Source organism: Myxocyprinus asiaticus, chromosome 23, assembly GCF_019703515.2.
Source record: "Myxocyprinus asiaticus isolate MX2 ecotype Aquarium Trade chromosome 23, UBuf_Myxa_2, whole genome shotgun sequence".
Lineage (NCBI taxonomy): Eukaryota > Metazoa > Chordata > Actinopteri > Cypriniformes > Catostomidae > Myxocyprinus > Myxocyprinus asiaticus.
The window spans coordinates 20329237-20355187 of NC_059366.1; the positions used below are offsets into that span (position 1 = coordinate 20329237).

General features: G+C 38.4%; 1 protein-coding gene across 2 annotated transcripts in view; it reads right to left on the minus strand.

Moving 5' to 3' along the window:
- Window positions 1–2338: 2338 nt before the first annotated feature.
- LOC127413593 (rab11 family-interacting protein 2-like) overlaps window positions 2339–25951 on the minus strand; it is a 29988-nt gene continuing 6375 nt past the window's right edge. Inside the window, exons 3-6 of one of the 2 annotated variants that reach the window (XM_051650850.1) lie at window positions 23873–24276; window positions 22416–22737; window positions 19640–19736; window positions 2339–5123 (exon numbers count right to left, since the gene is read on the minus strand). In XM_051650850.1, coding sequence (XP_051506810.1) covers window positions 4893–5123; window positions 19640–19736; window positions 22416–22737; window positions 23873–24276 — 1054 coding nt within the window. In that variant the 3' untranslated portion in view covers window positions 2339–4892. Of the gene's footprint in view, window positions 5124–19639; window positions 19740–22415; window positions 22738–23872; window positions 24277–25951 lie in introns of both variants that reach the window. The other variant, XM_051650849.1, reaches the window with a different exon arrangement.

Consider the following 25951-nt stretch of genomic DNA (forward strand, 5'->3'; position numbering starts at 1 on the left):
CATTCAGAATACCACAAATAATTTCTCTAAAGAGAGCTGCATAGCAGTTCCAATTCTATGAGACAAAAAAGAGAGTTAAAAAGTAAAAAGAAACTGCTCTGCCAAATATGATAAAAACATTATTAATATTGTTTATGGAAGTCAGCATATCTTAACTGCTTCAACAATGAGTTGTAGAGCAAATCTTGACAAATTTTTGAGCCTTATATGATTGCGAGCTCCTGAAAAAAAAACAAAAAAAAACAACCTACACAATATTAGGCATGTGGTATCAGCCACAACATTAAAACCACCTTCCTAATATTGTGTAGGTTGTTTTTTTTTCAAGAGCTTGCAATCAAATAAGGCTCAAAAATTTGTCAAGATTTTGCACACCGGTGTGTGTGCGTGTATATACAGTTGTGCTCAAAAGTTTGCATACCCTTGGAGAATTGGTAATATATGTACCATTTTTAAAGAACACATGAGTGAGCAGGCAAAACACATTTGTTTTATTTCTTATATACATTTCTTTTAATTCATATTCAACTGTAGGTTATAACAGAATGGCACAATCATAAAGCAAAACATGGCAACAAAGAAAAAAATGAAATGACCCCTGTTCAAAAGTCTGCATACCCTTAGTTGTTAATACTGTGTATTGCCCCCTTTAGCATCAATGACAGCGTGCTGTCTTTTGTAATAGTTGTCTATGAGGCCCCAAATTCTTGCAGGTGGTATAGCTGCCCATTCGTCTTGGCAAAATGCCTCCAGGTCATGCAAAGTCTTTTGTCATCTTGCATGATCCTCACGTTTGAGATCTCCCCAGAGTGGTTCGATGATATTAAGGTCAGGAGACTGTGATGGCCACTCCAGAACCTTCACCTTTTTATGCTGTAACCACTGGAGGGTCAACTTGGCCTTGTGCTTACGGTCATTGTCATACTGGAAAGTCCAAGAGCGTCCCATGCGCAGCTTTCGTGCAGAAGAATGCAAATTGTCTGCCAGTATTTTCTGATAACATGCTGCATTCATCTTGCCGTCAATTTTCACAAGATTCCCCGTAACTTTAGAGCTCACACACCCCCAAAACTTCAGTGAGCCACCACCATGCTTCACAATGGGGATGGTATTCTTTTCACTATAGGCCTTGTTGACCCCTCTCCAAACATAGTGCTTATGGTTGTGACCATTAAGCTCTATTTTGGTCTCGTCACTCCAAATTACAGTGTGCCAGAAGCTGTGAGGCGTGTCAAGGTGTTTTTTTGTGGCATTGGCGCAGTAAAGGCTTCTTTCTGGCAACTCGACCATGCAGCTCATTTTTGTTCAAGTATCGTCGTATTGTGCTCCTTGAAACAACCACACCGTCTTTTTCCAGAGCAGCCTGTAGTTCTCCTGAGGTTACCTGTGGGTTTTTGTTTGTATCCTGAATTTTTTTTCTGGCAGTTGTGGCTGAAATCTTTCTTGGTCTACCTGACCTTGGCTTGGTATCAAGAGATCCCCGAATTTTCCACTTCTTAATAAGTGATTGAACAGTACTGACTGGCATTTTCAAGCCTTTGGATATCTTTTTATATCCTTTTCCATCTTTATAAAGTTCCATTACCTTTTACGCAGGTCTTTTGACAGTTCTTTTCTGCTCCCCATGGCTCAGTATCAAGCCTGCTCAGTGCATCCATGTGAGAACTAACAAACTCATTGACTATTTATACACAGACACTAATTGCAATTTAAAAAGTCACAGGTGTGGGAAATTAAACTTTAATTGCCATTTAAACCTGTGTGTGTCACCTTGTGTGTCTGTAACAAGGCCGAACATTCAAGGGTGTAAACTTTTGATCAGGGCCATTTGGGTGATTTCTGTTATCATTATGATTTAAAAAGAAGCCAAACAACTATGTGATGATAAATGGCTTCATATGATCACTATCCTTAAATAAAAGATCAGTCATATTTTCAAAATCAATGCCAAAATTTCAAATGTCTGCCAGGGTACGCAAACTTTTGAGCACAACTGTATATACACTACCAGTCAAAAGTTTAGGGTCACTTACTCATTCTTTAATATTATTATTATTTTTCACATTTTAGAATAATAGTAAAGTCATTAAAACTATGGAAGAACAGAAATGGAACTATAGAAATTGTGATGTGACTAAAAAAATCAAGAATAAATAAAAATGATGTTATATTTTAGCATCTTCAAAGCAGCCACCCTTTGCATAGACTTTGCAGAAATGTACTCTTGAATATACATACACACACATATATATATATATATATATATATATATATATATATATATATATATATATATATATATATATATTATTATTATTATTATTGTTGTTGTTAAATAACTAAACTGAGCTGTTGAATTGGTTAAGAGTAAACGGCATCTACTGTAAATTTACTCTTCAGCGAATTACTTTCTTTAACAGTCACATTCAATAGAACCTTTTTGGCTAATGACAAAATAAAACCATGAATCAATAACAGGTGATTGAGCCTGGCAAGCCACATATTTGTGAGAACTGTAAATAAATGCTTTAAACCAACCAACCAAAAAATAAAATACTGTATGTGTGTGTGTATATATATATATATATTTTTTTTTTTTTGGGTTGGTTGGTTTAAAGCATTTATATAACATAATAAAAAAAAGTTCATTTAAAAATGTAGGATGTTAACGTGACTATTGTATGAAAAACACAACTAACTTTTGACTTCTTTTTAAGCTTCTGGTTGCACGAACTCTATAATGTTCTAATTTGACCCTCACTGACCCTAGAAAAGGACTTTGAGCCATGGGTCGTAATGGCAGCAGTAAGACTGTGTAACACTGCTCATGGCACTGAATGATTTCACCATAAATCTTCAATTCCACCCGTGTAAACCTCTTCAAATTCATGTACTACTGTAAGTACATAACTTATATTAAACAAGACATAAATAATTTACTGTATGAACACAACACATCCTTATTGTGACCCAATACTATGGAAAGAAGAAACTTGCTTTCCAGCATGGCTAACCAGCACGGTGTTTTAACCATGGTACTTTTACAAACTACATTTGAAAAGCTTTCTGAAAAGCTATATACACTTTTAAAAACTTCAAACGAGGGGTATTATGGTCTAAATCTTTGTCCTGTATCAGTTTAGTTTTTCATTTCAAGGCCTAACATATTTAAAATGGGTTATAATACATTAATATACTAAATCATCATTACAAACTTTTTTTTTTCTTCTCAAATGTAAATATTTCATACACGTAACTGGTGCGAAGATGCACCATTGTTTTGCAGTATTTCACTTTACAGATGCTCCAGTGTAACAGCCCAAGGTGCAAAATAGATGCTCAGTTACCAAGACTTAAAGCCAGTGTTTTCTCACCAGATATGCAATACAGATGACAGGATATGAGCAAAAATCACAGTAAGCCGTGCAGGAAGTGTCTTGCAGAGCCAATCTATCCAAAAGCACAAATATTGGAAAAGCAGTATACTATTTTGAAGAGTACTTTCTTGAAACTATGAAGCTATAATTTTGTAAACAATTTTCTTATCCTTGAATGTTCTATAGCTAGTTTCTGTCTATCTTACTCTTTATTTTGTTGCATGAAGCATTCTATGCATTGTAATTAATCAAAATGACTGAAATGTATAAAAAAAAAAATAATAATAATTTTGAATAACACCTATTCACCGATAAAAGCAGATACCAAATTATTCAGTTGTTTGCGGAGGTTTTAATTTAACAAGGGCTAGAATTGTATAGAAGCTTATGGCTCTGGAAACCTAGCCAGTAGCCATTAAGTTTAAAAGTTGTTAAAAGAGGCTATATAATACTTCTGTGCTGGACTGACTGACTGGCTCACATTGGTGTTTTCAACTGTAGGCAGTCCATGTGTTTTGGATGCCCATTTCTAAACTTCTGATGTCACTGTATAATACAGAGGGAGTTTCTTTGTGTCTTGAACTTAAAAAAGGGAAGATTATTATTCACATACATAAATTTTGTTCATTGTAAATAAAGCTCAAAATAAATATTTTGTAGTGTAATTCTGTACCAGTGTATAATTTTATAGAAGAATCATTTGAAAAAGTACCAAAAGTTCATGTACCCACCAGCAACTAATCAATCTGGTACCCAAAATATGCCAATATCATGATGAGCCTGATCACACATACAGTGTAAAAACACTTAAGGAGAGTTACCCTGTCAGACCCAACATGGTCTTCCAGACATCCAGTATACTCTTAAAATAGGTTTTATGTTCTGTGGTCCCAGTAAGCCACGTGTTTCCTTGCTTCACCCCATATTTTATAGGAGAAACATGTAACTAAATGTATCAGGTCTCAGTTTTAGCAATATCCAATTGTGTTTGTGTGAATGCTGTCATAGCAAATTAAAGGCATAGCAAACTGATAATTGTAAAACACAGTAGTACTGAGTAGTATTAAGTGCTGAATTCAGTTCAACTTACTGAATTCGAAGTAAAAGTCAAATGAAACACAGTCATTTTCGGTACAAACATAATATTGGTCTCATCACACAAGAAAGCCTTGCTAAACCATGACTGGCTACTTGTGAATATTTCTTTAAAATGGTTCACTCACAAGTATCAGTCTACAACAGCTCGAAGGATTCTCAAAAAAAAAAAAAAAAAAAAATCATACTAGAGTTCAAAATCTAAAAAGGGTGTTTTGGCATCACCACAATTAGTGCCCGTTGTCCTTCAATAACCCCAAATGTGGTTATTCTTGTGTACCCAGAAAACTTCATGACTGTCCATGCGTGAATGAATACACTTGTGTTCTGTTAAAACTGACATTTCAATCTCCTTTAACAAGCAATACATATAGCCAAACATCTGAAGTTACGATATGCCAGGTCTAACTCCAGGCTCCTTTACTTCTTCAAGATCTTTCCAGCTTTCCTCTTGGGCTCATAGGGTGTCCTGAGTATGCTAGGAGTCTCTTCCATGACCCTGACCAGCAGGTTATCAATGTAGTCCTCCAGCTCCCGAATATGAGCATCTTTCTTTCTCACCACCTCTTTCTGCTTGATGAGCTCCTGCACAACTTCCTCAAAGGAAAGATTGCTGTAGGCCGCCTTACTTGCCTGGAGATTTTCAGGCTCCTATTTGTGAGGAAGGGTACAGGACAATGTTAAATAATACCTCTATTTGAGGACCAGTGGAGCAAGGCACTAGCAACACCAGGGTTGCATTCTAATTCACGTACTGTCAGAGTATGTACTGCATTTGATGAAGAACGTAATTCTGGGCCGTTAAAAAAGTACGTTCTATAGGTATATAGATGAGTAGTAAGAATAAAATCCCATGAACTGGATATATGACATAGGAACAACTGCAAAAATAATCTACTCTGGTTTTGTTAAACATGTAAAATTTAACCACAAGGAACAGCTTTCTACCCGTAGCACTTACAGTGGAAATTTTGCATATTGAATCTGTTGGCTCCTCAGCTTCCGTGGCATAATGAGATCGTAAAGGGTCCAGTGGATGCGTACTTCAGAATCTCGGCAGATGTAGTATGTCATCTGGGAATTTCTCAACAGTTTTTTTATGAATCCTGATTATTCGGACACTCTACTTAATTGACATACAGCTTTTGCCATACTATATAATAGGAAAGTATGCATATTTGGACTAGGGCTATATATAAACTCTGTAAAAAGAAACGTCCTCTCACTTTCAACTGCTTTTATTTTCAGCAAACTTAACGTGTAAATATTTGTGTGAACATAAAAAGATTCAACAACTAAGACATAAACTGAACAAGTTTCACAGACATGTGACTAACAGAAATGGAATAATGTGTCCCTGAACAAAGGGGGAGGGGGTGGGGGGTCAAAATCAAAAGTAACAGTCAGTATCTGGTGTGGCCACCAGCTGCATTAAGTACTTCAGTGCATCTCCTCCTCATGGACTGCACCAGATTTGCCAGTTCTTGCTGCGAGATGTCACCCCACTCTTCCACCAAGGCACTTGCAAGTTCCCGGAAATTTCTGGAGGGAATGGCCCTAGCCCTCACCCTCCGATCAAACAGGTCCCAGACGTGCTCAATGGGATTGAGATCCGGGCTCTTTGCTGAACATGGCAAAACACTGACATTCCTGTCTTGCAGGAAATCATGCACAGAACGAGCAGTATGGCTGGTGGCATTGTCATGCTGGAGGGTCATGTCAGGATGAGCCTGCAGGAAGGGTATCATGTGAGGGAGGAGGATGTCTTCCCTGTAACGCACAGCATTGAAATTGCCTGCAGTGACAACAAGCTCAGTCTGATGATGCTGTGACACACCGCCCCAGACCATGACAGACCCTCCACCTTCAAATCGATCCTGCTCCAGAGTACAGGCCTCGGTGTAACGCTCATTCCCTCGAAGATAAACGCGAGTCCGACCATCACCCCTGGTGAGACAAAACTGTCACTCGTCAGTGAAGAGCACTTTTTGCCAGTCTTGTCTGGTCCAGAGAAGGTGGGTTTGTGCCCATAGGTGACGTTGCAGGTGATGTCTGGTAAGGACCTGCCTTACAACAGGCCTACAAGCCCTCAGTCCAGCCTCTCTCAGCCTATTGCTTGATCACTGATGGAGGGACTGTGTATTCCTGATATAACTTGGGCAGTTGTTGTTGCCATCCTGTACCTGTCCCGCAGGTGTGATATTCGGATGTACCGATCCTGTGCAGGTGTTGTTACACGTGGTCTGCCACTGCGAGGACGATCAACTGAACTTCCTGTCTCCCTGTAGAGCTGTCTTAGGCGTCTCAATGTATGGACATTGCAATTTATCGCCCTGGCCATATCTGCAGTCCTCATGCCTCCATGCAGCATGCCTAAGGCAAGTTCACGCAGATGAGCAGGGACCCTGGGCATCTTTCTTTTGGTGTTTTTCAAAGTCAGTAGGTCTCTTTAGTGTCCTAAGTTTTTATAACTGTGACCTTAATTGCCAACCGTCTGTAAGCTGCTAGTGTCTTAATGACTGTTCCACAGATGCATGTTCATTAATTGTTTATTGTTCATTGAACAAGCATGGAAAACATTGTTTAAACCCTTTACAATAAAGATCTGTAAAGTTATTTGGATTTTTACAAAATTATCTTTAAAATACAGTGTCCTGAAAAAGGGACATTTCTTTTTTTGCTGAGTTATATATATATATATATATATCTCTACACAAACACACTACCTGTCAAAAGTTTTGAAACACTTACTCATTCTTTATTATAATTGTTTTTCTTTTTTCTTCACATTTTTGAATAATAGTAAAGTCATCAAAACTATGGAATAACATAAATGGAACTATGGGAATTATGTTGTGACTAAACAAAATCCAAAATAAATCAAAACTGTGTTATATTTTAGCATCTTCAAAGTAGTCACCCTTTGCCTAGAATTTGCAGACATGTACTCTTGACATTTTCTCAACCAACTTCTTGAGGTATCACCCTGGGATGCTTTTTAAACAGTACTGAAGGAGTTCTCATCTATGTTGGGCACTTATTGGCTGCTCTTCTTTATTATTTGGTCATTTGGTGACTTTATAAGTCATCAATTTTAAAAACTATTTTTTAATTACATTTTAGTTTTATAATGAAATAAATTAATATGGTGGCACAATTATTTTTTGTCTACAAAACTAATTTCATCATTCAGGCATCTACAGCTTTTCTGTCATCTGTTCTTAAAAATAAAATAAAGTGTGTTTCTTCAGCTGCGTGTCTTTGTGTCTAACAGCATTTCTTGTCATGTGTCACTACGAGACATTTTGCAGGTCACCCGCCACAGTGGCGGATAGATTAACAAAATTACCCACCACTGCGGATGAAAAAGACAACCCGCATTTGATGGGTCACGACTCGCAAGTGCTAATTTAAACCATGGGCTGCTATTTTTATTTATATTTTTTATTTTTATTTTATCCCCTTTTTTTTCCTCCCCCAATTTGGAATGCCCAATTCCCACTACTTAGTAGGTCCTCGTGGTGGCACGGTTACTCACCTCAATCCGGGTGGCGGAGGACAAGTCTCAGTTGCCTCCGCTTCTGAGACCGTCAATTTGTGCATCTTATCATGTGGCTCGTCGTACATGACACCATGGAGAGTCACAGCATGGGAGGCCCATGCTACTCTCCTCGATCCACGCACAACTTACCACATGCCCCATTGAGAGCGAGAACCACTAATCGTGAACACGAGGAGGTTACCCCATGTGACTCTACCCTTCCTAGCAACCGGGCCAATTTGGTTGTTAAGAAGACCTGGCTGGAGTCACTCAGGACACACTGGATTCAAACTTGCGGTTGGTAGTCAGCATCAATAAACCCTTGGCTACTATTTAATATTTTTGCTGACTTCCTAGCTTCATGGTTTTGTCATTTACCGATATTGCTGAACATCGCCTGTCAATGAGCGTCGATATTGGCATCAGGATATTTGTCAGATATCGTTGATATCTGGATTACATCGCCCTATTGCCCAGCCCTAATTCGGACACAGCCACAGTTATGGGTTTGAATCCCACAAACGGATAAAATGTATCCATTTGAATACAATTTAAATATAACATTTAATGAATACAGTCTAATGTACCTGTAAAGAAAGTCTTAAAAATTATTTTCTTATAACTTTATTCCCAAACTTAAACTAGACTGTACACAATTTAATCCTTTGACTGCTACACAGCATTCAAGGAATTCAAAGTTTTGGACATTTATTTACGCATTTTGTCATCATATTCTGTCATCATATTCTGTCTCATTACGCAGTGAATTTAGATGATGAAAAGTTTGTTTGTGCTACATTTCTGTAAAATAAATGTCATTATTTTGCTATTTAGTTATATAAATGCAAATAAATTATTTTAAAATTATGTTAAAATTATTTTTAACTGTGAATTCTTTGGGGCAATCTTTGGAGGGCTCTCGTTTAAATCATGTTTTAAAAAATATGTGATATCATTTGAAAGAAAACATATCTCTGAACTTTTAAAGAACATCCAAATTTTTTTTATGATAGAAATTTAATAATTAAAACTAAAAATGAATATTTTCATTTTAAACAGAAGAATTATCATAAAATTTAATGACTGCTGTCAAACATTGCAAACACTGATCCAGTCAATCAGAACCAAATAAATAAAACATTAAAAAAAATATCCCTTAATGTCCGTGTCACATTTGATCTTACCTGAGCAATTTTAGAAGCTTGGGTAACCTCTCTGTTTACACTGTTGACTTGATCACTGAATTGTATTTATTTATTTTTTAATGCCACAAACATCACATCACAGCTAATGCTGTTAATTATACAGGGGACCTTCTAATCAGATACATTACGAAAATATTTTTAAAGTGTACAAATCCATGTATTCCATCAATAAATATATTATATTTAGTTAAATTTGTATTGTTTAATACATCATATTTACAATTATTATGATTGATTTGTAAAACACGTGCTAAAAATCTGTCCTGCCTCTTTCTAACCGCCAGTTCTGTAAATGAGCGCATATTAATGAGAAAGGACTTGAATGGCTTCTTTACTTTAAATCTAATATTTGTGATTAGAATTAAATGCTTATGTTTTTGATCAACAATTGACTATCAAGAAAAGAAAGGATCTTAAGAGAAACTAATCAATGACAAATGGATTGCATGGATCATAATTAAACAGATTTTTACAGATAACTTGCACTATTTAAAGACAGACCTACCGTGAGCTCAGAGGTTGTTCATTGATGGCATATGCTTCAGTTGAAGCCATCGTTCAACTTTATTTCAGTCAACCGCATTTTTTCAAATTTGTTTAAAAATTGTGTTTAATAGTGGAGTTCATGGTGAATAATTACACTACCCATGGTCCAGCAGAGAAAGATCCACCAATCGGAGAACTGCGGCCAAGAAAACCCACCAAACCAGCCCGGAAGCGACTGCCCACTTACATGACGTACTGTGAATGATGCAAACAAGTCTGTCTCCCTTCACCCTAAATACACATATATTTGCATATATCAGAATATTTCACAATAACCGTAAATTATATTGTTTCTATACTTATAATCAACAACCTAAAATCAATATTTATTATGTACAGTTGTGCTCAAAAGTTGGCATACCCTTGGAGAATTGGTAATATATGTACCATTTTAAAGAAAACATAAGTGAGCAGGCAAAACACATTTCTTTTATTTCTTATGGGATTCATATTCAACTGTAGGTTATAACAGAATGGCACAATCATAAAGCAAAACATGGCAAAAAAAAAAAAAAAAAAAAAAATGACCCGTTAAAAAGTCTGCATACCCTTAGTTTTTAATACTGTGTATTGCCCCCTTTAGCATCAATGACAGCGTGCAGTCTTTTGTAATAGTTGTCTATGAGGCCACAAATTCTTGCAGGTGGTATAGCTGCCCATTCATCTTGGCAAAATGCCTCCAGGTCATGCAATGTCTTTGGTTGTCTTGCATGAACCGCACGTTTGAGATCTCCCCAGAGTGGCTCAATGAAATTAAGGTCAGGAGACTGTGATGGCCACTCCAGAACCTTCACCTTTTTCTGCTGTAACCACTGGAGGGTCAACTTGGCCTTGTGCTTAGGGTCATTGTCGTGGTGGAAAGTCCAAGAGCGCCCTATGCGCAGCTTTGGTGCAGAAGAATGTAAATTGTCTGCCAGTATTTTCTGATAACATGCTGCACTCATCTTGCCATCAATCTTCACAAGATTCCCTGTGCCTTTAGAGCTCACACACCCCCAAAACATCAGTGAGCCACCACCATGCTTCACAGTGGGGATGGTATTCTTTTCACTATAGGCCTTGTTGACCCCTCTCCAAACATAGCGCTTATGGTTGTGACCATAAAGCTCTATTTTGGTCTCGTCAATCCAAATTACAGTGTGCCAGAAGCTGCGAGGCGCATCAAGGTGTTGTCAGGCATATTGTAACCGGGCTTTTTTGTGGCATTGGCACAGTAAAGGCTTCTTTCTGGCAACTCAACCATGCAGCTCATTTTTGTTCAAGTATCGTCGTATTGTGCTCCTTGAAACAACCACACTGTCTTTTTCCAGAGCAGCCTGTATTTCTCCTGAGGTTACCTGTGGGTTTTTCTTTGTATCCTGAACAATTCTTCTGGCAGTAGTGTCTGAAATCTTTCTTGGTTTACCTGACCTTGGCTTGGTATCAAGAGATCTCCGAATTTTCCACTTCTTAATAAGTGATTGAACAGTACTGACTGGCATTTTCAAGGCTTTGGGTATCTTTTTATATCCTTTTCCATCTTTATAAAGTTCCATTATCTTGTTACGCAGGTCTTTTGACAGTTCTTTTCTGCTGCCCATGGCTCAGTATCTAGCTTGCTCAGTGCATCCACGTGAGGGCTAACAAACTCATTGACTATTTATACACGGACACTAATTGCAATTTAAAAAGCCACAGGCATGGGAAATTAACCTTTAATTGCCATTTAAACCTGTGTGTGTCACATTGTGTGTCTGTAACAAGGCCAAACATTCAAGGGTATGTCAACTTTTGATCAGGGCCTTTTGGGTGATTTCTGTTATCATTATAATTTAAAAAGGAGCCAAACAGCTATGTGATAATAAATGGCTTCATATGATCACTATCCTTAAATAAAAGACAGTTTTTTTTTCATGATCAGTCATATTTCAAAATCAATGCCAAAATTTCACAATTTCTGCCAGGGTATGCAAACTTTTGAGCACAAACTTTTGAGCACAACTATTCCATCATTTTATATTCAATTACATAATTCGCAATGCTTTATTGGATTGTACTTCATGCCCTCTTGAAAGACGGTAAGTACAGTCTTGTACCTTTGTCTTATTTACAATTATTTTTGCTTCAAAACAAATTTTGTGATGTTGTAATTCACCTCGGAGCTGGTTTGATTTGGTTAATGGTTCATTAGAACTCTTTTATGAAAGATTTTATTTTTAAAAAATTAAAAAAAAAAGTCTATGGAAGAAACGAATGGGAAAAATACTTCCGGAACCCAGACGGCTGAAAAAGTGGGCAGGTCCTGTTGTGCTCTATTACCACTTAGTTGCCAATCACAGACATTTTAGTTGCATAGCGCAAAATTTGCTGCACACTTTGCTAGTTTTAACATTATTTTTTATCATAAACCAGTAAGATTCGATACACTGTTCTTTAACTGTTCTAGGAAGACAATATGTCAGGCAATTCAAAATTCTTGGGCTCTGGAGACATTGAAACACACTTATATGCTCAAGCTGACACCCCTGACAAGACTGCAGACCAGGGAGCAGATTTGGCCGGTGAGGTGCGGGAAATTCGGGAAGAATTGCTGAAATTGTCAGCAATGCTGATGAGGGATGTTGCTGACTTGGAGGATCTTGCTGTGGTATGTCGATCGATCGCTGCCATGGAGACGAGGTTCACTGAGGTGGTTGCAGGAGTGGGGGACATCGAGAAACGGATCGATTATCTGGAGTCATCGGAGAGGGAATTAGCCGCTGGTCCGCTGGCGACCAAGGCGGATTTGTAGTGTGTCTGGGAGAAGCTGGAGAATCGTAGTCGGCGAAATAACGTCCGTATTGTTGGAATTCCTGAGGGAGCAGAGGGTCAGAATAAGGTGGAATTCCTGGACAGGCTCTTTCCAAGTCTGCTCGACATAACAGGCCATAAGCTGGAAATCGAGTGAGCTCACAAGGTTCCGGCTCAGAAATCTGCTGAGGGAGATGGGCTCCGATCAATTCTGGCCAAATTTCTGACATCATCCGATAAAGATCTCTGTTACACGAGGCGAGGTGTAAAGGAAGGCTTTCTTGGAAAAACCACAGCATTTTCTTGTTCCCAGACTTTGCGAATTCGACAAGAGAAACGTGATCGATTCAAGGAATGCAAGAAATTCTTACATCAACGGAAGGTCGCTTTTGCACTGATGTTACTGGTCAAATTGAGAATAGATGCTAAGGATGGCCGTAAAACATTTACATGCACACAGCAAGCATTGTCCTTCATAAAGTCAATGGAGAGTGTAAGTTATTTTGTGGTACTCATGCTGCAGCCACTTGGGCCTGACTCACTGAACATTCACTTGAGTGTTCGAAGAACTGAGCGCCTTTTTTGTTTCTTTTTGTGCTGGCTCCAGCTGGAGTTTGTTTTGTGGAATAACATTCCTTCACGACAGTGTTGTGGATGAATCTGCACGTTCTTTGTGCTTATGCCTCCTATTGGTTGGAGTTTGTTTTGTGGAGTATTTCTTGCAGGACATTGGAGTGATTAGGTCATTTGTTGCACTCATGTAGCAGTCGAATGGGCCGGCTCACTGAACATTCGTTTGACTGTCCGAGGAAAAAGAGCAGGGTTATTTATTTATTTTAATAATTTTTAGTGCTGGTTCTACCAAGCAGCTGGAGTTTGTTTTGTGGAGGAACACACCTTCGGGACAGTTATGTGGATGAATCTACACATTCTTTGTGTTTATTCCGCCTACTGGCTGGAGTTTGTTTTATAGATTATCTTTTGTTGTGTAATTCTCTCACAAAATTTGTATAGAAACACCAGATTTGAGCATTCCGAAGGCAAAGTTGTCACGGGGGCTCTCGTAGGTGTGCATGGACTGTTTGAGTTTAGAGGGATGGACGCCAGTTGGCGCTGTTGTGCATGGGGTTAATGTGCACGTTTTTCTTTTTTCTGTTTGTTTGTTTCGGGAGGAGGTTCAGGGTTTGATTGTTGCTCTAATGTTGGAATGTGGTCTTTATAATTTTGGATTGTCTCTCTCCACGTGGAATGTGAATGGGTTGGGGCACCCCATAAAAAGAAGGAAGGTTATTTCTCTTCTTAAGCGTAAGAAATATGATATTGTGTTTCTTCAATTTCTCTTCTTAAGCGTGAGAAATATGATATAGTGTCGATAAGAAATGCATCTTTCCCCGCAGGAACAAACAAATGGATTAATTTCAGATTATTTGACTTTGCATAGGGGCACCCGGCAGGGTTGCCCTCTTTCCCCATTATTGTTCTGTCTTGCCCTGGAACCATTAGCAGCCGCGATAAGAAAGGAAGATGACTTTCCAGGGGTGGTGTCGGGAGGCAGGGCGCATAAGCTTTTGCTTTACGCAGATGATATTTTATTATTCGTCTCCGACCCTACTAGATCTATGCCTTGCCTCCACAGAATTATCGGGATTCAGAGTTAATTGGTCTAAATCTGAAGCTTTGTCTCTGACAGCGTACTGCCCGGTAACGGCTTTTCAGCCAGGCACCTTTCAGTGGCCCAAACAGGGCATTAAGTATTTGGGTATTTTATTCCCAGCAAATTTGTGTGATTTAGTTAGAGTTAATTTTGACCCTTTAATAAAAAGGTTTTCGAGCGATGTTGTCTGGTGGGCTTCATTACATTTATATATGATTAGGAAGGTTAATGTTATTAAAATAAATTGTATTCCAAAATTCAACTACCTGCACCAGTCTCTCCCTATAGATGTCCCCCTCTCTTATTTCAAGCAATTTGATAGCATAGAGAAGTCCTTCATTTGGAATGGTAAACGTTCCAGCTTACATTTCAGTAAGCTGCATAGGCCGATTAGGCCTACCCAATATTTAGTTCTATTATTATGCATTCAGTCTCAGACATTTGGCTCATTGGTCTCTTCCACCTGAGAGAGCCCCTCCCTGGTTTTGTATTGACCAGGAAGTCTTGCCCCTATTTCGCCATTGCAAAGCCTTTCTATCAAACTAATCGGAGAAGTTAAGTTACACCACGTTATCTCGCAATTGCACTCGGTATGGACAAAAGTGTCCAAAGTGTTTAATTCGGACATTTATTTAAATGTTGCCTCGAGCATATGGCTGAACCCAAAATTATGTATTAATAAAGTCCCCTTTCTGCTGGTCAGAGTGGATTGTGAGGGGGGTTGCTACACTCGGTGACCTATATGAGAGTGGAGTGTTGAGATCCTTTGAAAATTTGGTTCAACATTTTGGGATTCCCAAATCTCCGTTTTTTAGGTATTTACAGCTGTGCTACCTGCTCTGTACTATTTTTGGGAGTAACATACACCCCCCTAAAGCAGCAGATACTCTGGGAGTGGTGATTACTGCTTTTGGAAAAGGTCATGAGGCATCAGTGTATTACTCCTTGCTAATTCGGTGTCTGGGGGACGGAGCTTTAAATTCTATCAAAAGATTATGGGAGAAAGATTTAAACTTGGTATTGGAGGAGGGAGTGTGGGCTAGGATTTTAAAGAAACGTCAAGTCTGCATCTAGAGATGCAAGGGTGTGCCTTATGCAATTCAAGATTTGGAAGTCATCTGGAGCGCCCCATTTTCAGGAGTGGTGCTCAGAGATGGGGAGGGTGGCGGCTTTTGAGGAAGGGTCATCTAGAAGACTGGGGAGTTTGGACTTGTTTGTGGGGAAATGGGACAAATATCTGCCACTTTTGGAGGGCACCTGGGGAGGGGCAGTGGAGAGAGAGGTGTAGTGGTTAATGTGTGTGACTATTATCTTTTTGTTTTGTTTTTTTGTTTTTGTGTGTGTCTATAATCATGTGTGACCACTGGGGTGTTGTTGGGGGTTGGGGTGGGGGAGGTAATAGTGGGGGTTAAGTATTGATTCTGTTTGTATATGTTTTGCTTTTCTTTGTTTAATATATGAATCAATACAAAAAAAAAAAATGGATTATCCTCCTTAAATTACAGTAATAAAAACAAAACATTCTTTCTCTTTTCCCAGGAGAAACAGCATGTAAATTCGCCTCCATAAAACTGCCACTCTAGAAGCTAAAGGAAACAATATATGTTTATCATGCATTTTCTCTTAGAACATACAGCTTGTTGAGTTAAGGGTCTGACACTGATAAAATGCTAATACAAAAGGGGTGATATATCGCTCAATGGTCAATAGACAAAACAATGCAATGCAAGCCAAACAATCACTTTTTGGCAAATACAGCCCACTGAACACTGAATGAAAGGGAGATTTACAGAAAGGGACGCTCCATGAATTGCAAAAGCACCAGGGTACAAGCAGAGGGGGCAGGGAAAAGAGCCCGGGAAATGACCATGAACTGGCTGGCAAGCTGCTGATGAGCAGATTTAGACAATCAGGAGGGTGGGAGAGATAAGACTTCCACTTGGCATTCTTCAGTTGTCTCATTATAGGCACTAATGAGGGCCTTTGTGTTAAAAATCTAAAACTCCAAGTCCTTTGAAATGCCTCAGCCGGCTTTCTCCCCTTCATCCTTTAATTAAGGCCTCAGAGTGCCAGAGACACTATTTCACGGATGCGGTGTTAACATAACCTCAAAAATGGGTGAGGAAAGCCATTTTCAGCGGCATGTCTCCAGTTTCAACATCACTTTACCGGCTATTCTCACGCAGCAAGCAAATGTCACATTACTCCACACAGGACACAATGACAATCACAATCATTATAATTATGACAAAGTGAGAGAGGCCCCTTTCCACATTTAATGTTGACCGCGCTTTGACCTTTAGTGAAAAATTAGACCAGTAACAAATTGTGTATTATTAATGATTAGATTTCCAATTATTGAGTGAGAACATACTGTCCAATATGGCTTGCTAACGAAACGGAAGCACACTAATAACATCACACTACTTCAAATTACATGCAGATCAAAGACGATGACCACCCATTTCAGCTGCTAATTAGATAAACGGCCCTCCAAGCAGAGCGCCACAAGGGATGCTCAGTCAGAGATCAGCCAAATCCAGTAGTTCTGTGTATAAGAGGGCTGCAATAAATGACCAATTAGAAGTTTTGACAAGTTAAACTTATAAGAAATGTGGTCAGATTTTGTTTGGACAAGGGATGTCAAAAGTACCTTCAGTACCAAGTCAATATTAAAATAAAAAAATAAAAATCTAATAATTCTACAGAAGTGGTAGTACAGATTATTGACTCAGTTTGGTGTCTAACTGACAGGCGGTTGTTCTCAAAATGCTCACATGTGTTAGTTCACGTGAATTCTGTGAAGAGCGCTCGTACGTCACGCCTCATGGTAATTTGGCTGTGTCTGTCAATGGTCAAATGCATTTCTTGGTCAAAATGCCCATTTTGGCGAGGTAAACACAGTCGGTTATATCTTAAGTGAATGTAAACGGAGAGAAAAAAAAAACATGAATCCGCATTAACATATCAGATCTGCGCATTAGGCTGGGCATACACGGTGCGAGTTCTGACACTCGGGAGGTCATAAGCCCCTGCACACGTTACGAGTCAGTTTATCTGATAATCATACAGATGCAGTGGTACACGACTTTACGACCTGGTGAATTCTGAATCAATCGCAAGAATTTTCACACTATTTATCATTATAAGACATGAAGCCAGAGGAGGAGACCGATTTAATTCCTTGTAGCTTGCGATTTAGAAATAAAAAAAGAAGACTGGCATGGCCAGGGGCTGCATTAGCTGAAAATTCATCTGCCAATTTAAAAAAAATATATATATATATATATAATTATTCCAAATGCCGTTCGACATTTGACAGATTCAGATTTCGAAGGGAGGCTGTGTGATTTCATTACTGCATACATCAATCATAACATCAGTGTGATGCTGCCAGTTACTGCATGACAATAAAGTGCACAAAATGTACAAGATTAAAAAGTGTGGAAAATTCGTGCACCATTTCTGCCGGTTATACTTGGATTTAATTTAAGTGCAAACATGACGTTTAATGCAGAATTCTGAGTTATTGTAGGCAAACTGTATTATTCAGCACGTTTGCTTAGATGTAGTCTACGTCTTTCACACCTGTGTCACTGCTCGCATGTTTATAGCAGACATTCTGAAGAAGAGCCGTGAGGTCTTGTCCATGTGAATGCACTTTAAAGCCGCACATAGCAAAGTTTAAAAAACTTGTTTTAGTGCAGCGTTTGATTGACAGGTAGAACTTTCAACCTAGAAGTCCTTGGTTTCACCAGACACGCACTTGGGGAGTTGAAAAAAAATCTGTCACATATCCACTTGTGTGCATATAGAATTATTACAGATGCTACATACATAACCCCCTAAATGTAGCCTTAGAACTGAAACAAGTATGCAAGTATGATGAATAAAAATAGACTATGATGGAAATTTTAAAACTCTGTCTGTCAGTGTTAAAGACTTTTATAGCGCAACCCGTATGGCAAATTATTTGTTTGAAGAGCAGAGAACAACATGGCCTTTCTGTAGAATCATTCTTAGTGATGTGGTCATGAATAATATGGGAAAAACACAGTTTTAACATTACTGTTTTCTCCAAATATGTAAAAGCCTTATGAACACTCAGTTTTCATTGATCGTGTGAGTTGTAACACCTTCTCCTGATTGGTCAACTTCATGTAGATCGCCAAATCAGCTCGTTCAACCGCACACACCTCATGAATTCAAGCCGACAGCGGCCACATTTTTTAGACAGTTTTAAAAATTATCGGGAGGTCGTGAGCTGCTCATTAGCCACTCGGCTCCACTTGTAATTCCTCTCACACGACCACACGAGCACGCGATCTCTGTCGGGAGCTCGCACGACAGCCTAAAAATCGCACCACGTACACCCACCCATAGGCCTTGCAGTGTAAATGGAGACTAATAGACCTGCCTCTGTATATTATGTTATATAAGGTTGCTAATAATATTTGTTCTGTTGCCTAAAATTGGTTTATTTGTTCTTTGTTATTACAGACTGTTCACATGAATAATTACTAGTCTAACAGACCTGCCACTGCATATTATGTTATTTTTTTTTGTTTTTAAGAATATTGGTAACACTTCACAATAAAGTGCCATTTGTTAACATTAGTTAATGCATTAGGTATCAGTAACCAACAATGAACAATATATTTATTACAGAATTTATTAAGCTTTGTTACTGTTAGCTAATAAACTTACAAATGTTCATTTTTAATGTTAGTCCATATTGTATTAACTAATGTTAACAAATTCCACTTAAGATTAAACATTTTTTATAACGTAATTAAAATTAACAAACATTAATAAATGCTGTAAAAGTGTTGTTCATTGTTAGTTCATGTTAACTAATGTTGTTAACTAATGTTAACAAATGGCACTTTCTTGTAAAGTGTTACCATAATATTTGTTCTATTGATTATAATTTGTTTCTTTGTTCTTAATGTTGTTACTGACTTTTTAAATGATTAATTACTAGCTTTAAAAAACTTGAGGCAATGTTTACGTAATTGAGAAAAACTTACAGGCTGTGTGCAATTATTTGTTAATATTTCATTTTTTATATAAGGCATGTTCAATAGCATATTAGTTTTTGAAACACATCATTACATATAAAATATTAGAAATGTTGATACCAGGAGAACCATAGTTTTGAAGGACTGCACAGTAAAATCACTGTGCTAAACACACCCTCATATAGCCATGAATTGAAATGAACAATAAAATACTTACATGTAGTGTGCTCACATATAATTGAGCATCATACCCGTATGTACGCAAACTTAAAATAAGTGTAAAATGTAAAAAAAATGTTTGTTTTTTTTTTAGAAATTAAACAAAGTGCTGTGTTTTACTCATAACTAATAGAACCCTGAAATTAGGCTGTGCAAATCTGTGCAAAATGTGTTTCACTGTTCCACTGGATATTTCTGTTGAATGAACTTACATGATCTCTTGAGTTTTTCATGCCGTGCATCTTCTCAGGGGAGGTTTTGAATCTCTGGATAAGGTCTTCTTTACTAGTGGAATTTCTCATGTTGTCACTGCTAAATAAGAAAAAAAGATGACTCAAAGTTGCCAACTTACTTGCAGAAGCTTCAACAAGTATAGCAAATGTCCTTAGCTTTGTGACCAATCAACTTTGAGAATTAAATCTTGGTCAGCAACTCCCATGAAAGACATGGCAAATCATTTATGTGTTTTAACTGCCACTTGCCTGCAGAAGTTGAATGTTACTATGTCAGCTGACCTTTAGTGATGTTACAAACAGAGGGTCATATTCTGTTGTAAAGAAATGGTTTGACACCCCTTCACACATACACAGCGAGCTTCTACTTTTCATTTACCAGCAATTGGTGAGTCACTGACACAACAAGAGCGTTGCAGCCAGTTACAGCTCTCAGTGAGAGTAGTGAAGTCAATACACAATACTGCATATACCTCAACTGTCAAGTACCATTGGAACTTGCAGTTAAGCAAACTGGCATAGTGTTTACATGAGCCTACTCTACTTTAAAGAAAAGACAAACAAGCAGTCTAAAATAATGTTGTCCTAACCAGACGTGACATAATAAAGTAAAAGGTGATAAAAGCTCTTTTCTTTTTGCCATAAACTGTCGCATCACTTGGTTTCTTTTTCTGCGCCACTGAAAACCCCACCAGGTTTGTAATCACACAGGTCCAAAATCCCACTCCTCATATCTGTATATTAAACATCTAATATCTATTGATTAGCTGTGTGTCACATTAGTGCAATAGTGTTCATATTCACTGTGGCAAGACAAATCGCTGGTAATGAAACTTGACACATCGTGCCTGGTTAGGACGCTGTGCAATCCTTTAAAATGATGTTGCTACAAGTCATTTAATTTATAGCAGTGCCAAGATCACACTCAGCTTTGACCACTACACAACATCAAGCTAATTTGTTAAATATCTTTTTACCTAAACTGTAACCCCTGGATGACCTGTGAGCTAAGATGAGAGGGTAAGATGCGAGGATGAGCGAACTAGTAGGCCACGGGCAGATAAATTGTTAATTGAACAGTCTATCACTCATTCCGATCTCATTACTGTGCCTCAGTCAGGCCTCTGTGGTCTGGATTGAGCCTAATGACAGCGATAAGGTCCTAATGACAGACTTTCTTGGATAAAGATGAAGTGCTGGACTGTCCCCACCTAACTCTACTGAGAAAAGAAGAGGGGTTGGGAATGCCAAGCAGAAGTAACAGAGAAAATTTAGTCCTGATTAAATATTATTGCATGAGAACAGTGTCAATGCAGAGCATCTGATTTTAAGTAAATGTAATCAAAGAAATCAATCAAGGGGAGAGTGGGACATGCAGTTTGAAAAAGGATAATGCTGGAAAAACATTTATCTGTCATTTATTTTAATGTACAGCATGATTAAACCAATAAATCATGTATCAGCAACAACAGTAGTTCTCAACTGCTTTTGCTTCAGGACCCAGATTTTACATTGGACATAAAATGACGACCCAACACAGTACCAAAATTGTTTACAGAAGTAAAAAAAACATAAAAATGCATTAATATTAGGCTTTTTCAGGATTAAATGTTATGCAACCTGCCCATGTTGGCATACGTCTAATTAGGCTAGCTTCAACCAAGAGACTTATTTTACACAAAAATATTTTAGAATTTAACTGGATGCACAGCATTTCACATTTTGATTTAGGAAGTGTTTTTAAATGTTGATATCCCTGCTTATTTTGCTATCCTAATTATATAATTAGTTGCATTTTATTATTGGCATTTAGAATTGTTTTTTCGCTGCTGTCCGTGGCAATATCAGAATAGATCTGCAACATTTTTGTGTCACGGCCCACCAGATGAGAACCACTGAGCTAGGGCTGGTCGATAAAACAATCTCGATACTTATAACGATAAAAAAAAAAATCCACAATATCGATGATAAGCTTTTGAGTAATTTTCGATATTTAGCCCATGTTCAACACGTTCTAGACGATCAGGTGCGTGTCGCTAAAAACGCAAGTAGTTTGGCTTTCTCAGGCTACGTTTCTACTGGTGCAGAAGAAATCCGCTCAAAGCCGCTCACAACACTAGGGAACAGCTTGCTCTGCACCGCTGTCAATCCTACAATCCACCACATGAGCGTGGTGCTCGGCTTCCATAGGAATGAATTGAAAATGCTAACTCAGCTTCGCTCACAACGCAGCAGTGTAAACGTAGGGTCAGACTGTATGAAGTTGCTAACGTTAGCTGCCTAGCTGTCCAGACCCCGGATTGATTCCAAAAGAAGTATAAAAATATATAATTTGTATGTAAAAATATTCAAACAAATACTGGACTGCTGTCATTATGCTTCAAAACTAACAGATGATCTTTTAACATTCATATCCAACTGCACTCGACTGATAAAACTCTATAAAATATTTTTATATTTTGGTAGAAGATCCCTCAGACCCCACTGCTTTGGCTGCCTCTGGGCCCCCAATGCAGTTTTGTAGAGACTATTTTGACTGTTTAGGATAAAAAAAAAAAAAAATGCCCTTCTTTTCTTCTGCCAACTTAGAAATAAAAAATAAAGAAAGAGCAGTGTGCAAATGTCAATGTATACTCGGATGAATATCGATATCTAACGATATGAAAAAGGCCATTTCACCCAGCCCTACACTGAGCTACAACATATAACAAGACAAAACAAATGGCTAAGTAACAGAGTAGGTAGATAGTAGTACCTGGATTTGAAGTGTGAGAGAAAAGGGTTGGTTTCACTTGAGGTTTCAGTAGTAAACGGGTTTGGAGATCGCAGGTCTCCAGAGCTGCCGGTCCGTGCCCCAGTTTTCTTGCCTTCTTTCTTCCCAGTAACTCTCCCCAGAAGACCAACCTTCTCCTTCTTCTCTTTCTTCTCGGTCCCCCATATCATGCCTTGATCGCCCTCGAAGGGATTGCGGTTGTGCGGGAGAGTAGCATATTTCTGAGGCATGTTGTCTCCGATGTCAGAAAAGGGGTCACAGCCATATCCATCGCTCTGAGAGTGTCGGTGAGATGCAGTGCCCCCTATGGATAAGGACAGAACCAATATGAATCAAAGACAAGTGAACAATATTTTGTGCTGTTAATACTATGGGAAAAAATCAAAATTAGGGCTGGGTATTTCCAACAACCCTAATATTTGATGCACATTACAATACCAACCTGGTCTCATAGAATTATGTTATTTAACATATATTTTTGAAAACAATTTTACATCATGGTACATGTAACACCAGTTTCTTGTTGAAATACACACAACAGGCACTACAACAACAATGATTTTTATTCCTTTTCACACAAAACAGGTAAAATGGCAGATAATTTCATAAAAACTTATATCTCTGTTCCTCACACAATTCTATCTTAATTCTTACCTCAAAAAACAGTTTCACTATTGTGCATGATTTGTAAGCCAGAAGAACATGGGAGTGGACACATGAGCCAAAAGTGTCATAGAAGCATCACAAAATGACATGGTTGCTTCAGCAATTGTGTTTTTCATCTCACATTTCCTTTTTCTGACACTATCGTTTAGGTTTACATTTTAAGGCAGGGAGGTACGTTGATTTAAAATTCGATAGAGCGTTACTTTAAAAATCTCATCGATTTGGGGAAATATTTAAATCACTTTTTCGCACCACACAGTGGACATTTCACCTCGGAACTGCCGCAATTTGTGTAATGAACCATGTAATGTCATAATTTAAAAATTTCACCATGGTCACATAACTTTCTTGAGATCAGGCTGTACAATAAATGTGACAATTCCATAGATCTCAATGCATCACAATATCATAATTGAATCACAACTAAAACTGTACCAAACACACAAGATCCCCAGCGTGTTCGCAGAATCTGCGATATCTGTCTCGGTCTTTTTCGCAGGATTCCATTTACGATTTGGACCTCATACAGAGAAATGCTGGTTTCAGAGTTTTCACTTACAAGGAACTTGAGTACCAAGTGTGAGAAAAAAAAATAAAAAATCAAATATATCGATATATAATTAAATCGCTTTCAAATTTCAAATAACATTTTAGATCACAACAAAAAGAAAAAATGTGCTATAATGATACTATAGTTATATATCGTTATAGGCCCAGTTCGATAGTGAACAATTTGAAATGAACAAAATTAAACAGACCATGCATGTCCTCACCGGTTTCTTCAATGGAGTTCATAGAGTCGAGTTTGGGCCTGAAGTGGGTTCCAATCAGATCAGACATCGAGTGAGCAGCAGAAAGTTTCTGCGTCCCAGCGAGAAGCGAGCGTTTTGGCTTGGTTTCAGGTGCAACATGAGGGTGCAGGTGTTCGTCTGGCAGAGAATCAGTCTCACTCTGCCTGGAGCGTGGAAGAATGGCAGAAGATGTGTCTGAAAAGGCACCGTCGTGCTTGCGACCCTTCATCTTCTCCTTGAGCTTGGAGAATGGCGATCGGGGCTTGTCTCGCATCGACAAATCGAACATGCTGGCGGTCATGTTGTTCCGCATGAACTGGATGCTAACCTGAATCTTCCCTCGCTCTTTCCTCTTCTTACCAGGCCGTGAGACCAGAGTGTACCAGCTGAGATGAGACAAAAAGAGAGAGTCATGTAGCCAAAACTGTCATTTTGTCAGTGAAACTTACTGAAGCCAGTATTAAAAAAACACACTTAAAAAAAGATAAAAAAATAAAAATAAAAAAAACACCTAACAAGAGATGATGCGATAAGATGCGGCAAGCAATTTGTCGACATTAACTGCAAAACTGCAGCACAATGTGGCACAATCACAGCCCATGAGCACATATTTGATGTTTAATGTACATTTATGAGGAGCACGATTTTGGATCAATGAGAGTTAGAGAGCTGACACAGAAGAGATTCCTTTTATTGCTTGTTGCTTTAACGTGCAGGTTAGGACACAGCGTAACAGAGTAGGCCATTGTTAGCATATTGCGCGTTATAATAAACAGCTAGGCTGGTGGTGAATGATCCAGCAATTTGCAGATGTTCCATGTGCAGTGTACTTTCACAGCTTGATAAAAACAAACAGGAGAAAAGCCCAAACTCTTTCACTTCTCCTTCTCTGTGAAAACCCCCTGGTGGGAAGACTCTCTTTCAGGCTTTGCTCTGTATGTATAATTCATTCAAAAATGACATGGGGGCAAGGTGTTTGTCTGGCCAGAAACCCAATTTCACTTCATACAAATCCACAGAATCGTCCATTTAGTCCATATGAAAGCCTTCCCCTTCCTGAGAATGCATATTATAGTAGGGATAAACATAATTCCCTGGTAACTGCAAAGGTTTGGGCCACATAAAGAATGTGAAGTAATACGCCCCCATCTAGGCCATTCCCTGGCTCCTGTTTATTTAACCTCTTGCTCTTTTTTTCTGCTGGTAGTAATGTGATTGATGCTGTAACTCTGTGAAAAAGAGATGGAATTTGCACAAATCTGGCCTTTGTTCATTGATGCTCACACCAGCAGTTTGGAGATTATGAACTGAATAATATTTCAGCAGAGCTGCATCGCAAGAGTTGCTGCATACTGTATTGGTGCTTTTGCAATTTGTTTAAGACCCTTGAAGCAAGATCATTAATTAAATATAAATGCAGAGAAGACTTAAAGATCCCAAGAAATGGCTTGACGAGTGCAGTTTTCTTTCCTGTGTTGATATATTTCCTATTAAAATAGGAAGTTTGGGTGGGACAAATCTATAGCTGACTAAAACAAAGGGACAAAAGACTTTAGTTTATGTCACAGCCATGAAAGTGTTTGGTGCCATTAGTGGGACAAAATGAGTCCTTAATATTTTGGTCAATTTTCCCAGATGAGAAAGAGTGTAAATATTAAATGTATATATCTGCTGAAAGTGTCTTTTGCTGACTTTTAGGTGTACACTTGCATCTATAGAGCCACAAAGCTAACAGACCAGACAGATCGCACTATGAATTCAGCAACAGTAGGTCAAAAGTTCTGCTGCTTAAAATCAGTCAATAATCACTGATATTCAAATCACTGTCCCTAACGGCCGAAGCTGGAAGTGTTGCTGAACATATGGGCACGTATGAGTTCCAGTTTCTGGGTGAAATGTCCACAGAGTTGCGGCAAAAGCTTGCATATTGTAGTTACCTAAGCCAAACAGTTGCATTTTCTCTGAGGAGGCAAGGAAGCCAATGCCTCAAAATAATCAACTGTACATAAATAAACAAATAAAATATAAGTAATGTGAGGGCAAATAATGTGTATAGTAGTT